Source organism: Geotrypetes seraphini, chromosome 1, assembly GCF_902459505.1.
Source record: "Geotrypetes seraphini chromosome 1, aGeoSer1.1, whole genome shotgun sequence".
NCBI lineage: Eukaryota > Metazoa > Chordata > Amphibia > Gymnophiona > Dermophiidae > Geotrypetes > Geotrypetes seraphini.
In genome coordinates this window covers 98,360,717-98,376,615 of record NC_047084.1, presented here as the reverse complement: position 1 = coordinate 98,376,615, position 15,899 = coordinate 98,360,717, and the positions used below count along the sequence as shown (strand labels likewise).

The window sequence follows — 15,899 nt, the reverse complement described above, 5'->3', positions numbered from 1 at the left end:
GCTTGGATTGGCCCCGCTAGCGGTGGTATTCAGACATCATATGCCTGTTGGAGGCTGACCCTCTCCTATTGCCTCGAGATTGAGGCCTTCTCTAGCAAGGGACTAGTAGAAATGGAACACAAGAGAGGGCATGATGGGTGGAAAAGGTGTGGCTGGCTCCGACAGCTAGCCCGTGGGGCTTCACCCAGGTGCAAGCTGTCCCCACTACTGCTAGGGTCCATCCTTTCATATAAGGATGATACCTAGGCTGAGATAGTATAATCTTATGATTTTTGCTGATGTAAATGATTTTTAAGATGTTTAAATCCTGAAATGTGTTTGTGATACTGTGAGCCGCCTTGAATAAAAGCGGATTAAAAATTTTAAATAAAATAAATAGAAGCTATTGGAACCATTTTGGATTACAGTGCAAACCCAGGAAACAGCAAGGGATTTTGCTGCTACCTGGAAACCCCCTGGTAAGTCCTGGGGCAGGGACAAGGGGATGGGGGAAGGGTAGGACTTCGGCAGGATTAGAGTTGTATAAAAGTTTAGGGTCAGGGCTTGGGGAAAGAGGTTGGCTGTTTTTTCTGGCTCCCCATTTGATCAGGGGTCAGCCCTTTTAATTGGGGGTGGGGGGTGGGTTTGAGATGGTTTCAGATGTTGGGGGAGGGTTCAGACCATATGGGGGTCAGGTTAGTGTCGGGGGAGGGTTCAAGTGATCCTGGGGTTTGAGTGATACCTGGTGGTGGGGCTGCAATATGGTTGTGCCACGCCAGCTAGCTGTCATTTTGACAGTTAACACCCAGAACTACCGTGTTTCCCCAAAAATAAGACCTACCCCGAAAATAAGCCCTAGCATGATTTTTAAAGGTGGCCCTAATATAAGCTGTAGTTAAGATCAACCTCTGAAGCCACCCCGACACTGCCCGATTTGCCAATCATCTTTTCCTTTCTCTCCCCCCCCATGTGCAGCATCTTTCTTCACCTCTCACCCTTCCCCTTGTGCAGCACCTACGAGGCCTCCAAAAAGAGCTGCAGCGCTCTGAACGGGCCTTAATCTGTAGTAATTCTGGCACCTCTGGAAACATAATAAATATTCTCTAGAGAGGGGGAGAGTGTGGTGCAGTGGTTAAAGCTACAACCTCAGCACCCTGAGGTTGTGGGTTCAAACCCATGCTATAGTACAGATAGAAATAGTGATAGGTTATAGGATGAGTTCAGGGACCACTGACAGGTCATGGACCTGATGGGCTGCTGCGGGTGCAGACTGCTGGGCACGATGGACCTCTGGTCTGACCCAGCGGAGGCAACTTCTTATGTATTTCTTGTGACCCTGGGCAAGTCACTTAATCCCCCATTGCCCCATGTACATTACATAGATTGTGAGCCCACAGGGACAGATAGGGAAAAATACTTGAGTACCTGAATAAATTTCTGTAAACTGGGAGAACGGTATAAAAAATTGAATGAATGAATGGTCTATATGGGGATACTGCTTATGGGAATACTGCTTAATGTCTTTTAGGTACATCTTCATAAGTTTCAGAGGGGCCAGATAATGAGAAATAGGGAAGTTAAAAAAAAAAAAAAATCTAAGCTTTATTGCTCCATGCCCATTGGGTACCTTGAGAAGTAAGTTGAAGTAACCAACTAATTTCCAAGACTGGGCAGACAAATTTTTCTTTTGCAGGTGTATAACCAGGTTTTGTGTGTTTGATTCAAATTGAAGCCTTAAACTTCTATTTTTCACATTTAAGGCTGGATATTAAATAATAATTAAAAAAAATGAAAACATTAGCATGTGGGGAAAAGTCATTTAGACAATAAAATATGAGCAGAAAGTTCTGCCCAGTTACTTGCATGCCTACTTTCTGCTGTCCTTTCTGTTTTTTGGAAAGTTTTCCATAAGGTTTAGAAATTTCTAGTTTTGACATCTGGGACTGGCAGATGGGCCTTTTATACCAAAGTTCTCCTAATGCCAGTCTTTGGGCAAATTAACTTTATTAGTTTATCCAAACACAATTGAGTAGTTCCAAAGCTGAAGGCTTGATTTAGCTAAGCTGCTGTGATATTTACTTCACAAGTGACTGCTTCACTAGTTATGAAAGGTAATTATAGAATGTATACAGATCTTATGTTTGTTTATTCTAGAGAGCAAGTGTTTAGAAATCCTTTATCCAAAACCACTCGGGCAGCCCTCGTATTGGGAGCTACACAGTCAAGAACAAGTCCAGCCACCATGAGCAATACTTGCATCTCAGTGTTATTTCTTGACCATCTTTTGGGCATAACAACTGAAGAAGAACTTAAGTACATCATATCTTCCGATGTGGTGCCAAGTCTTGTGATAGCTGCATAATTTTTCACAACTCTAGTCATACTACTTGGCCCTGCAGTGGGAGATCATATACTTAAATGCTTCTTATGCTCCTGGGCCAAATGGGATAACTGAGGGAGGAGGTCAGGAAGTGATAAAGCAGTACGACAAAGAGGTGAACTGAGTGTTTTCTGTGCCTACCGTATATATTCAAATATAAGCTGACCCAAATATAAACCGAGGTAACAGTTTCCCCAAAAAAGGAGGAAAAAAGGTCGACTCTAGTATAAATTTAGGGGTAATATTCAAGTGCCCTGCCCTGCCGGGCTCTGCACCCTGTCCCCCCTTCCTTCCTGCCAGGCTCTGCACCCTGTCCCCCCTCCCTCCCGATGCCTTGCAGACTTCCACTGGGCTTGCCATATACTTGGTGGGTCGGGACAGGAAGGATCCCTCCTGCCTCCTGTCCAAGCCAACTGTGACCACTTTTACCTCCCTCCCACCTCCCCTGCGTACCTTTCAAATCCCTGGTGGTCCTGTGGTGAACTGGGGCAGGAGAGATCTTCCTGTACTCCTTCCCTGTGCAGAGCTGCTAGCTGAAAGGCTGCTGCAAGTTCTCACGGGATTCACAAGAACTCGGGGCATCTATTCAGCTAGCACCTCTGCAGGGGGTAGATGCACAGGAAGTTCACTCCTGTCCCCGGTTCACCGCTGAACCACCAAGGAATTGAAAGGTATGCGGATTGGTGGGAGGGAAGTGAAAGTTGTCACAGGGACAGGAGACGGGAGTGATCCCTCTTGTCCTGGCCCACCAGGTCTTACGGCAGGCCCAGCGGAGGCGTGCAACAGGTCCGGGAGGGGGGCGGGTTGGCACTGACCCGAATATAAGCCATATCTTTTGCCCAAAAATATTGACTTATATTTGAGTATAAACAGTACTTTGTAGCTATAATAAAAGCTTTATCTTTCATGGAGGGAGGGGGGAGAGAGTGAGAAACAGCAAATCTGAAGGAAGGGAGGGATGATCCCCTCTCCCTTGCTACAAGGGGTGGCAGTTGCCATTTGCAAAACTTAGCCAATGTCAAGAGTCCTATTATGCTGTGGTTCAATGTTACCCTTGCATCATTTTCACCATTGCATGTAGTCGGCTGTTTGAATCCCAATATGTTCTAAGGCACATTCCATACACTGTGCTCTTTTTCCTCAGCATGTTTCGTCAGGGAATGCATGACTTAAAAGTTTGGCCAAATATGGATGCTGATGGAATGGAACCAACCAAAACTCCTGGTAGAACCAGCAGTAGTTTCTCCGAAGATCAGATGAGTCGCTTGGCAAAGGTAGGGAAGAAATGCTAGCTATAATCCTTCATAATATTGAAATTACTCATTTTATGGATGTATGGCTTGCTTTTTTGTGTTATTTCTCAGTCTTTTTCATTTCTGTTTAATTGTGTTGTAATTTTTCTCTCTCGGTGTTTTTGCAGATTAAGGTAGGTATCTTTGGTTGTAGTATCCCCTATATTTTCAGTTTTTTCCCCTTGACTTCACTTCTCAATTGCACCCCGCTCTTGCTTTGTTTCTTATGATTACTATACGAAAGTTGATTCAGGGTCAACAGAGTTAACACTCCAGTGTAGATAAGTATTGTAGTGTTGTGGTGACACAGTATATACATAGCAGTTGGGAATTGCTCATTTACAGACTGCTTATCCTAACAAGATAGACACAGACACCCACAAACTATAGGCTCAGGAGTAACAGAACATAAAATCAGGCTTCTATACCGCATAACCATGGAGTTCTATGCGCTTTAAAAAAAAATCAGAAAATCTAATTATGAATTTTGGAAAGAGAAGTTTTTAATTGATTTCTGAAATGTAAGTAGGAATGTGATGTAAGAAGGAAATGATGGAAGACCTTATCACGAGAGGCTGCTTGAAAAGAGAGTGTAAGATCATGGTATGTCTTACTTTTGCAAGCCTTAACTGGCAGAAATGCAAAAAGGGCATGGGATCTTCTGCTCTTTCTCTGGGAAGTCATGCAAAATATGTTAGCCAAATATAAAGGAAAAGTCCATAGTCTGTTATTGAGAAAGACGTATGATGATCTTGAAAATGTTTTTGTAGTGTATTGTAATATAGCACAGTTACTTACCGTAACAGGTGTTATCCAGGGACAGCAGGCAGCTATTCTCACATATGGGTGACGTCATCGTTGGAGCCTGGATGCGGACGCCTCACAAGCAGACTTGCTTGAAGAAACTCGAAGTTTCGAGTTGCCCGCACCGCGCATGCGCGAGTACCTTCCCGCCCAGCACAGGGTGCGTCTCCTCAGTTCAGATAGCTAGCAGAGAAGCCAACAAGGGGAGGTGGGTGGGTTGTGAGAATAGCTGCCTGCTGTCCCCGGATAACACCTGTTACGGTAAGTAACTGTGCTTTATCCTAGGACAAGCAGGCAGGTATTCTCACATATGGCTGACCTCCAAGCTAACCAGAATGGGATGGTGGGAGTATTGGCAATTTAGGAGAATACATTTTGTAATACTGTTTGGCCAAACTGTCCATCCTGTCTGGAGAAAGTATCCAGACAATAGTGAGAAGTGAAGGTATGAACCGAGGACCAAGTAGCAGCCTTGCAAATTTCCTCAATAGGTGTAGATCTGAGGAAAGCTACTGAAGGTTCAGAGAAGGGTGGCACAAATGATTTAGGTAGTAAATTTAAAATAAACTGGAAAAAATGTTTCTTCACTCAACTTGTAATCAAACTGGTATTTGTTGCCAGAGAATATGATGAAAGCATTTAGCTTAGCAGGGTAAAAAAAAAAAAAAAAAATTGGCTAATTTCCTAAAAGAAAAGTCTATAAGCCATTATTAAGATGGTCTTGGGAAAAGCCACTGCTTATTTCTAAGATAATCAGCATGCACTCTGTTTTACTCTTTGGGATTTGCCAGGTGCTTGTGACCTAGATTGACAACTATTGGAAACAGGATAATGGACTTGATGGACCTTTTGGTCTGTCCTAATATGGCAACTCTTATGACCCTAGTCCAGGAGACAGACTGATTGTTGGTTGCAGTAATGGATCATCGTTAGAATCTGATGAGTACTCTGCATATACCATATATACTCAAATATAAACTGGGATTTTTAGGCCAAAAAATTGGCTCATAAATGGGGGTCCTGGTTTACATTTGGGCCAACACCTTGTGCCCATCCAGTCCTCTCCCAGACTTATTACATGCCTCCAGGCTCTGCACCCTGTTTCCCCCCCCCCCCCCGCCCTGTCCATCATACCTCCTGTGCCACTGGAATCCCTGGTGTTCCAGAGGTATAGTAGACTGGAGCGAGCTTTCCATGCTCCTGCCCCGCTGCTAACCCGGTCGGTCGCTGCCGTGAGTTCCCGCTTCAGCCACTGAGCGGTACTGAGTGGGAGTTCTGTTTACGGCCTTTCAATACCACTGGCTTCATGGAAGCTCAATATGCTGATTTGATTAATATATATTTTATTAGCAATCAATAACAGGTTACAAGAGCAAATCTTTACAGCATATGGAGCTGACAAATAGTATGCCTCAAGCGCTTGAGTATACCTGGATGTCTGTCCTGTTTTCATAATCCCAAAGGCTGTCTCTTATACAATTCTTGACAGCTTGAGGCCACGTTGGCACATATCATCATATTGTTATTTTTTATTGGTCACTTACAAACGTGACCAATTACATTTATCAGTTTATTAAATGGTTCATAATATCTGTGTCATACAATACGCGTGTCCTGTTTACTAAAATAACTATCTATTCCCATCAAATGTCATTTTAATATCAACTCAACAATTTTGAGCAAAGTGTCCGGTAAGAATCCGCCCATTCCAGGATATATCTCGCAAATAATGTATTTTTGTATTCTTGGTCAAGACATGTCCTCATCCTTCTTAGGTTCACTTCCCTGGCATTACAGCAGATGTGACACCAGTTGCCATGTAAAAGAATAAATTTCGTTTCACTCGCTCATTTTAGCATAAGTTTCGCTTGGCTTGCTGATTTCAGCAAGCATAGATTGTGCAAAAACTTGACAGTTTTAGTCAGAGCTTTCTCAGCCATCTTAGGCCTTTAGTTGTGTTTATTGGCCTAATATGTTAGGGGATTTCAGGGGGGGGCTCTCCACCTGTCACCTGTACAGGACTCTCTCTCTCTCTCTCCTCCCCCTCCCTTCTCATAACCCAGGGACTGCCTGTAATGTATAAATATATTTGACTAAATGTGTGACTATGAGCATCATTGCTTTGGCATTTGAAATACTGAACATTGTAAGGATGCACAGTGCCTTTAAGGGGTGAATCACACAGAACTACCGTATTTTCTCGCATATAACGCGCACGTTATACGTGGTTTTTACATACCGCGCACACCCTTGCGCGTTATACGCGTGAGCGCGTTGTACAAAAATTTTTTTACATAGTTCCCCCCCCACGTCTGATTCACACCCCCCCCGCAGACCCGCTCGCACCCCCACCCCGAAGGACCGCTCGCACGCACCCCCACCCCGAAGGACCGCTCGCACGCACTCCCACCCACACCCCCACCCTGAAGGACCGCTCGCACCCCCACAGCCTCCCGACCCCCCCCCCCCATCATGTAGAAGCTCCTACCGGTGTCCTGCTGCTTTCTCTTGGCGGTCCCGACACGATCGGGGCAAGAGGTAGCTCAAGCCCTCTTGCCCCAGCCAACCGCGGCACCCCCGACACGATCGGGGCAAGAGGGAGCTCAAGCCCTCTTGCCCCCCTGACTCCCTGACACGATCGGGGCAAAAGGGAGCCCAAGCCCTCTTTCCCCGCCGACTCCCCAACTCCCCGACAATATCGGGCCAGGAGGGAGCCCAAGTCCTCCTGGCCCTGGCGACCCCCCCCCCCCCGCTAGTTGTTCAGGCCAGGAGGGAGCTCAAACCCTCCTGGCCACGGTGACCCCCCTACCCCCACCCCGCACTACATTACGGGCAGGAGGGATCCCAGGCCCTCCTGCCCTCGACGCAAACCCCCCTCCCCCCAACGACCGCCCCCCCCAAGAACCGCCGACCCGCGACCCCCCTGGCCGACCCCCCCATGACACCCCCATCCCCCTTCCCCGTACCTTTGTATAGTTGGCCGGACAGACGGGAGCCAAACCCGCCTGTCCGGCAGGCAGCCAACGACGGAATGAGGCCGGATTGGCCCATCCGTCCCAAAGCTCCGCCTACTGGTGGGGCCTAAGGCGCCTGGGCCAATCAGAATAGGCCCGGGAGCCTTAGGTCCCACCTGGGGGCGGGGCCTGAGGCACGTGGGCTCAACCCGACCATGTGCCCAAGGCCCCGCCCCCAGGAGGGACCTAAGGCTCCCGGGTCTATTCTGATTGGCCCAGGCGCCTTAGGCCCCACCAGTAGGCGGAGCTTTGGGACGGATGGGCCAATCCGGCCTCATTCCGTCGTTGGCTGCCTGCCGGACAGGCGGGTTTGGCTCCCGTCTGTCCGGCCAACTATACAAAGGTACGGGGAAGGGGGGTGGGGGTGTCGTGGGGGTCGGCCAGGGGGGTCGCGGGTCGGCTGGGGGGGGCGGTCGGAGGTTCTTGGGGGGGGGGTGGTCGTTGGGGGGAGGGGGGTTTGCGTCGAGGGCAGGAGGGCCTGGGATCCCTCCTGCCCGTAATGTAGTGCGGGGTGGGGGTAGGGGGTCGCCGTGGCCAGGAGGGTTTGGGCTCCCTCCTGGCCCGAACAACTAGCGGGGGGGGGGGGTTTCGCAAGAGCCAGGAGGACTTGGGCTCCCTTTTGCCCCGATCGTGTCGGGGAGTCGGGGGGGCAAGAGGGCTTGAGCTCCCTCTTGCCCCGATCATGTCGGGGGTGCCGCGGTTGGCTGGGGCAAGAGGGCTTGAGCTCCCTCTTGCCCCGATCGTGTCGGGGAGTCGGGACCGCTAAGAGGAATCGGCAGGACACCGGTAGGAGCTTCTACATGATGGGGGGGTCGGGAGGCTGTGGGGGTGCGAGCGGTCCTTCAGGGTGGGGGTGCGGGTGCGGGTGGGAGTGCGTGCGAGCGGTCCTTCGGGGTGGGGGTGCGAGTGCCTGCGAGCGGTCCTTCGGGGTGGGGGTGCGAGCGGTCCTGGGGGGGTGAATCGGACGTCGGGGGGGGGGCATCAGGCTTTCAGGGTGGGGACAGGACTTCAAGGGGGAGAGGAGAGTCGGGCGGGCGAAAGGAGAGTCGGGGTGGCCAGAGGAGAGTCGGGGCCGGCGAAAGGAGAGTCAGGCGGCAACGGGAGAGTCGGGCAGCATGCGCGGTATACGGGTGTGCGCGGTATATAAAAATTTCTGTACATAAATTTGTGTTTTTTGCGCGCTATACCAGTGTGTGCGTTTTACACGGGTGCGCGTTATCTATGTGAAAATACGGTACTTTTTTACTCTATTTCCTTCTGCTGGTTGATGGACATAGCCCACAGGTTCTAGACCAGTGGTCTCAAACTCAAACCCTTTGCAGGGCCACATTTTGAATTTGTAGGTACATGGAGGGCCGCAAAAAAAAATAGTTAATGTCTTATTAAAGAAATAACAATTTTGCATGAGGTAAAACTCTTTATAAATCTTTCCTTTTGGCTAAGTCTTAATAATAATATTGTCATTTATAGCTAAAGAGACATATGATCAAGAAACTTTTATTTTACTTTTGTGATTACGATAAACATACCGAGGGCCTCAAAATAGTACGTGGGGGGGCCGCGAGTTTGAGACCACTGTTCTAGACTGATCTAGTAGGATAAAAGGAAATAAAATTAGGTAAGACATAAATTTTCCTTATTTACATTTACAATATGTCGTGCTCCATCCCTGGCAGTGTTCAAATCCAAGCTAAAGGCCCACTTTTTTGAAACTGCTTTCAACTCTTAACTCCCTCTCACTGCTGTCAAGATACCTATACCCACTATAACCTCCCCAACTCTGAAATGTCCTGTTTAAATTAGATTGTAAGCTCTTCAGAGCAGGGACTTTCTACTGTATGTTAAAATGTACAGTGCTGTGTATGCCTTTCAGCGCTATAGAAATAATAAATAATAGTAGTAGTCCAAATTACTTATGCAAGCATAATTACAAATGATCATGACTGAACATATCTATTAAAATGCTTTTTCTAGAGGCCGTTTTATTTTCTTTAGGTGTGAAGTTGTTTACTTTTTTGGGGGAAGGATAGACAGCGCTATTAAGACCTGTTTGTAAGAATAATGTTTGTCCCCATACTCTTCTGCTTTTCATTGTGTCTGTGCTTTAAGGAAATAATGTTCTAGTGTAGACTTAAAATCAGTCCGTATTTATATGCATTTATCCTGAATACATTTCTATGGTAAGTCGCTTTATGTGCATATTAGGTTGAATGTTATGTATACGCATTTAAATCATCTGTAAATCATTGCACCTAGGGAGTTTTCAATAATCTGCTACAACTCTGAGGTGTGTGTGGTCCATAATATATTTGAAATTTGCAATGCTATAGCCTTATTAAACTCTCTTTGATGTAGGAACCACACAAGGAGCATCTGGAGGAAGTAAGTAACATGGAAAGAAGGTCTGTCTGCACTGAATTTTGAAAACCTGCATGTTTTTCACAGAATAAAAAAAAAAAAATCTAACCTTCTAGTGGATGAGCTTGACCAGTGAGAGTTGGATGGCAGATTTGGAATGGATTTGCAAGCTCAAACGAATAGCTTTTTCCTTTTTTTTTTTGTAAAACCTTCAGTATAATTTAACTGTTTCACTTTGACTGCTTCTTTTAATACTTACTAATATAACACTAACTCCCTGTTTTCAATAAGGTGCGCTAACTGATTAGAGCGTGCTAATCGCTAATGCATCCATAGACTAACATGCACGTGTTAGCGTTTAGCGCGTGATAAATCGATTAGCACACCTTAGTAAAACGGGGCCTAAGTTGCAGTTTAGCTTGTATGGTTCTTGTAATGTCTTCATTTCAGGCTCTTTTTTTTTTTTTTTTTTTTTTTTGATGCTGAGGAAATATTTTCAACTGAAATCTCTCTGCTTTAGCAAATTACAAAACAAACGGGAGGGGATGGGCACTAACACCCCCCCCCTTTACAAAACTGCAATAGCAGTTTTTAGTGCAGGCCGGTTGCTGAATTCTTTGCGCTGCTCCCGACACTCATAAGAGCTCTACAAGTGTTGGGACCAGCGCAGAGCATTCTGTGTGCCGGCCTGCGCTAAAAACCTTTATCCTAGGACAAGCAGACAGTTATTCTCACATATGGGTGACGTCATCCGACGGAGCCTCGATGCGGACGCTTCACAAGCAGACTTGCTTGAAGAAACTAGAAGTTTCGAGTCGCCTGCACTGCGCATGCGCGAGTGCCTTCCCGCCCAGTGCACAGGGCCCGACTCCTCAGCCGAGAAGTCCGTCTTTTTGGCTCTCTTAGGTAACTTCATATGTTCGTGCCTTCTCTCACCGCGGTTTGTGTTTTCTTTTTCTCACGAATCGCTGTGTTTTTACTTTTCTTTCTTTAAAAAAAAAAAAAAAAAATTGTTTCCGTTTGTTCGTCCGGTACAGGCCGCTCGGCTGCAGCCCGCGGGCTTCGACTTTGCTTCGGCTGTCTTTTTGTCTATGCCCCGGCCTGTTACTGGTTTCAAACGGTGTTGCAAGTGCAAGCGCACGATATCTCTTACGGAACCTCACGTACGCTGCCTCAAGTGCCTTGGGCCGAAGCATCATCCTACCTCGTGCCTGCCTTGCCAAACACTTAAGCCTCGTGTTTTTAAGCGTCGTTGCATCCTGGTAGATAGCCTCTTCGCGATAGGAGTCTACTAATCCCTCGACATCGAATGCGTCTTCGGCCTTGACCCCCCGTCGAAGCCTTTGCCTCTACTGCTTCCACCTTGAGCCTCATCAGAACTTCGTCGTTTGGAGCGGCTCTTGCTTCGACACCATCTGCTGCGATATCTTCTCCTGTCTCCTCAGGTCAGATAGCTCAGCACTCGGTTCCGCCAGTGGTGATTAAAGTGTTGAAGCCTCCCAAGTAGAAACATTCTCACACCACTGTGTGGGACCCTTCAGCCAAGGCAGGTGGGCCGGTTGATATCCCTATGGGCTTTGAGGCAGTTACTGCAGCAGTAGCTGCTAGTGTGGCTTTCTAAAAGTGTGGGTGGGGATGATTTTTTTTTTTTTTAAAGATTTTAATATTTATATACTGCCACTCTAACACTCGAGACAGTGTATACTTGATACATTCATAATTAAAATCAATAGTAAAAATACAAATAGAGACGGTTTTCCGTTAATTCCTTTTTTTGTGGTATTAGTCTGTATAGATTAACTACTACTACTACTAATTATTTGCACGCAGCGCTATACAGAGTCGCAAAGAAGAAGAAAACAGTCCCTTCTCAAAAGAGTTAACAATCTAAACAAACAAGACAGACAAACCGGATATCATGGATACAGTTAAGGGGAACGGTTAATCAGCTGACTGGGTTGAAGGACAGAGGAGTAGGGTTAAGGATTGAAGGCCATATCAAAAAGGTGGGTTTTCAGTCTGCTTTTAAACAAGGGAAGGGGCTTGGCGGACAAATTCAGGTAATTTATTCCAGGCATAGGGTGCAGCTAGATGAAAGGAACAAAGTCTGGAATTGGCAGTGGAGGAGAAGGGTAAAGCTAAGAGCAGCTTATTTGAGGAACGGAGTTCTCTGGGAGGTGTATAAGGAGAGAGATTGATGGCAGCAGAATGAACACACTTGTAGGTCAGCAATAGGAGCTTGAACTGTATGTGAAAGCAGATAAGGAAGCCAATGAAGTGATTTAAGGAGAGTGATGACATGAGTGTAGCGAGGCTGGTAGAAGATGAGTCATGCAGCAGAGTTTTGCTCAGATTGCGACGGGGAGAGGCGACACTGCGGGAGACCAGTTAGATTGAAGTAATCCAAGCGTGAGGTTATGAGAGCATGGACAAGGGTCCGGGTAGTGTGCTCAGACAGGAAGGGGTGAATTTTGGTGATATTGAAGAGATAGAAGCGACAGGTCTTAGCATTTTGTTGGATGTGTGTAGAAAATTAGAGGTCGGAATCAAAGATGACTCCAAGGTTGCGAGCAGAGGAGACTAGATCAAATGGAATCCTCTATAATAAAACCCCTAAGCGCACATGCACACTTACAAAGTCATGTTCCTCCGTGCCGAATTCGATTGGAGGCGGGCTTGTGGCGCGTAGGGCGGCTTGGGGCAGCTTGCGGCATGTGCAGCTTAGAATTCAGTGACAGTTTGTGTCGGCAACGACTGTGAGGTGTCTCACTGCACTGCGAGGTGGTAAGAAGCGGCGGTTTGTATCATGCTGGTAAGAAGTGGAGGGGGAGAGGGAAAGGGGGGAGGGGGAGAGGGAAAGGGGGATGCTGGACAGGGGGAGCAGGGAAAGAAGAAGGTTTACTGCTGGACAGGGGGAGCAGGAAAGAGGTACTGCTGGATAAGGGGGAAGTAAAACGAAGGGAGAAGAGCTACTGTTGGACAGGGGGAGCAGGCAAGGGGTGGTGCTGGACAACCGAGGAAAGAGACAAAGCAGCCAAGGAGAGAGAGAGAAAGACAGACAGACACATCTATTCTAGCACCCGTTAATGTATCGGGCTTAAAGACTAGTAAAGAATAAAATAATAGAATAAAGTTCAATGTGTAGCAATTTCAGAGATGTACGGCAGAAAAAAGATAAATCTGGCAGCTTCATACTTCAAATGTAAAGATAATTCAGTGCAAGGACATAGAAAAGAATTCTTTTGAGGGTGATATAAGACATTTTATCCAAGTTTATATTTGGCATTAGGAGGCACTGCTGGTTTAATTGTCTTTTATACTTTAATTTTCTTTTTCCATTTTTGTCTTCAGTCATCATGAAACCCCCCCCCCAAAAAAAAAAAACCATTATCACCTTGTCCTCTGCTCCCACCAAGAAGCCAGGAGTTGTGTATGAGTTATCACTGTCTTTAATTCTTATGTCTTTTGCTTTGCCAAGACTGCTTGTTTTCTCTTAATTAAAATTACCCAAATGATATGATTTATTTCTCACTGTACTCAGAGTTTATTTGGATAGAGATGTTTAGATTTGGGCTTATTTCATTTTTATTACATTTTCACTCAGTTTGCCAAAGTCCCGTGGTTTCAGATCAGTTATTTTTTTGTAGGCACTTAAAAATGTATTCCTCTCCATCCTTGCTATAGGGAAAAATCATTTGTTTTCCTTTTTAATCTCCCACTTTTATGTTATTTTACCCACTATCTGCATTTTCATAGCTCATTGCATGAATATGGTGATGCCATCTATCTCACAATATCTGTGCCATGCAATCTCATCTTTGTAGTCCTTGAAGACATAACTTTGCCCTTGCTTATCTTCCCTCAATCTGTTACTTAATTTCTGTAAATTAGTTATTCTTGGCTGTTTTGTTTAAATTTCCCATGCGTTAAGTCTGAAACCTGTTCTGCTGTCTGTTTTACACCTTATTGAGGTTTCCACCATTGGTTTAGGAATTAGGGCTAGATTCACTAACCTGCCTCTCTGTGGCCGATCCGCAGCAGGCCAACAATTCACGAAGGGGGAATATTCAAATGGAGGCGATCGGAGGCATGTCCCCATCTGACGGCACAGATCACTTTGTAGCGATCCCGACGCATGTGCAGACTTGATAAGGGCCTCATCGTAGTTTCTGTTCGGGTTCATCTCACTGAGTTCTTTTGGTTCAGAGCCCAAAACTGTTGTCCTTTGCTTGCGTCTCACCGTGATGTGGCCAGATTTCTGAAAGGTGCTCTTCGCATTGGATAACCAATTAAATTGCTGTTCCCTTTGTGGGACCTTAACTTGGCTCTGGCCTACCCAAGACTCCATTTGAATCTCTGACAGATGCATATCTTTTGGACCTCATGCTATAGGCATTTTTTCTGGTCGCCCTTCAGCGAGCTGTGTCTCAGAACTCTAGGCTCTGTCTTGTGGAGGGCCTTTCCTGCAGATCTCAGAGATGGGGATCTCTCTCCGAAAGTTCCTGCCGAAGATGGTGTCAGCATTCCATGTTGTTCAAGAAGTGTGTTTGCCTGTTTTCAGCCTTCTGGTTCTGAGAAACAGGACCACCTTTTGCAGCAGTTGGATGTCCGCAGAGTTCTTCTGCACTATTTAGAATTCTCAAATGAGTTTTGCCTTTCTGACCATCTTTTGTGCTGTCTCATACTTCAAAGCGGGGTACCCCAACTTTCAAAGCCACCTTTCCAAATGGATCCATAAGACTATTTAGTCAGCCTACATTCTTTACGGTTAAGGCTCATTCTACCAGAAGTATGGCCGCCTAATGAGCCGAGGCTAGGGTGATCTCTCCTGAGGAGATTTGTAGGGTATCTACTTGGTCCACTCTGCATATGTTTGCCAAATTTTACAGAGTGGATATGGCGGTAAGCCAAGGCTCTGTATGTTGAGGGTCGGCACAGTCAGCCTGCCCTAGAGTTTTGGGACTTATTTTGTATATCACACATGTCTAGAATGTCTCACCTATTGCATTGGAAAAAAGAGATTATGTCCTTACCTTGATAGTATCTTTTCCAGTAGATAGGTGAGACATTCTAGACTCGCGCCCTATTCTTCCTGCTTCTGCCACTGTTCTTATTCTGTGTATGCGTATCCAAGTTTGTTTCTTGGATGCCAGCCAGCCCTTTTGTGCCTTAAAGAATTAGGTAAGTATGTTCACAATGCATGCAGGGGTACTTCCTGAGTTCCTTTAGTGCTGTGGTTGGCTATTAGCTGTTTGTTATTCTAATGTTCCTTTTTGAGCAGAACAGTTGATTCTTGGGAATGTTCCCCTTGGTGACCCTACTTTACATTCTGTGTTGGAGCTCTTGGTGCTTGGGTACAAACTACAAGTAGTGCTAGAGCTTCCAGTGAAGTAGAGGAGAGTCACGGAAAAAATCTGGAGTGGATTTCTTCTGCATATGGCATGCGGCCATTGAGAGATAACCCACATGTCTAGAATGTTTCACCTATCCACTGGAAAAGATATTATCAAGCTAAGGACATAATCTCTTTATATGATAAGGTCATGTCATAAAAATGCCATCTTATATCCTGCCTCGCCACCTCGGGGATAATCTCCAAAACAAGCAATAATATCTCTGGGACCCGGTCCTCTGGAGGGCCCCAGACTGAGATTAGCTCTTAAAGGAACTATGGTCTCTGGACCTCAACTATTTCTTCCTTTAGCTCTCTAAACCATGTTTGTGTGGTTTTCTTTGAAGTTTCAGCATCTTCGGGACTGATTTAGGGCCTCATCCAACTCTGGCTGAGCCAGCACTATCTTTATTTTCTCCGAGGTACCATCGCTCAATTATATCCGGAATGACCAGTAATTTTATATTTCTCTAGTTTCTTCCAAGTCACCATTCTCTACTGAAACAGCCACTAGTAGAGCAAGATTCTATCCATCACAATTTACAAAAGCTCCGTTGGAGCTCACAAATTAAGCGACTATGCTTTGTGGTGTCACTTCCTCACCTCCTCCCAACAGTCTTTCTCAATGCATTCTAAACCTCACTCAGGTGCTTGCGTTCCAAGCTTTAGGAATGACTGGC

At 46.1% G+C, this 15,899-nt stretch overlaps 1 protein-coding gene across 1 annotated transcript in view; it reads left to right on the top strand.

The window, feature by feature from the left end:
* Positions 1–15,899, top strand: part of PIK3C3 (phosphatidylinositol 3-kinase catalytic subunit type 3) — a 329,375-nt gene that overhangs the window by 54,162 nt on the left and 259,314 nt on the right. The window contains exon 4 of the mRNA XM_033935321.1: positions 3,504–3,633. Within this exon, the coding sequence (XP_033791212.1) occupies positions 3,504–3,633 (130 nt within the window). The remainder of the gene's footprint in view (positions 1–3,503; positions 3,634–15,899) is intronic.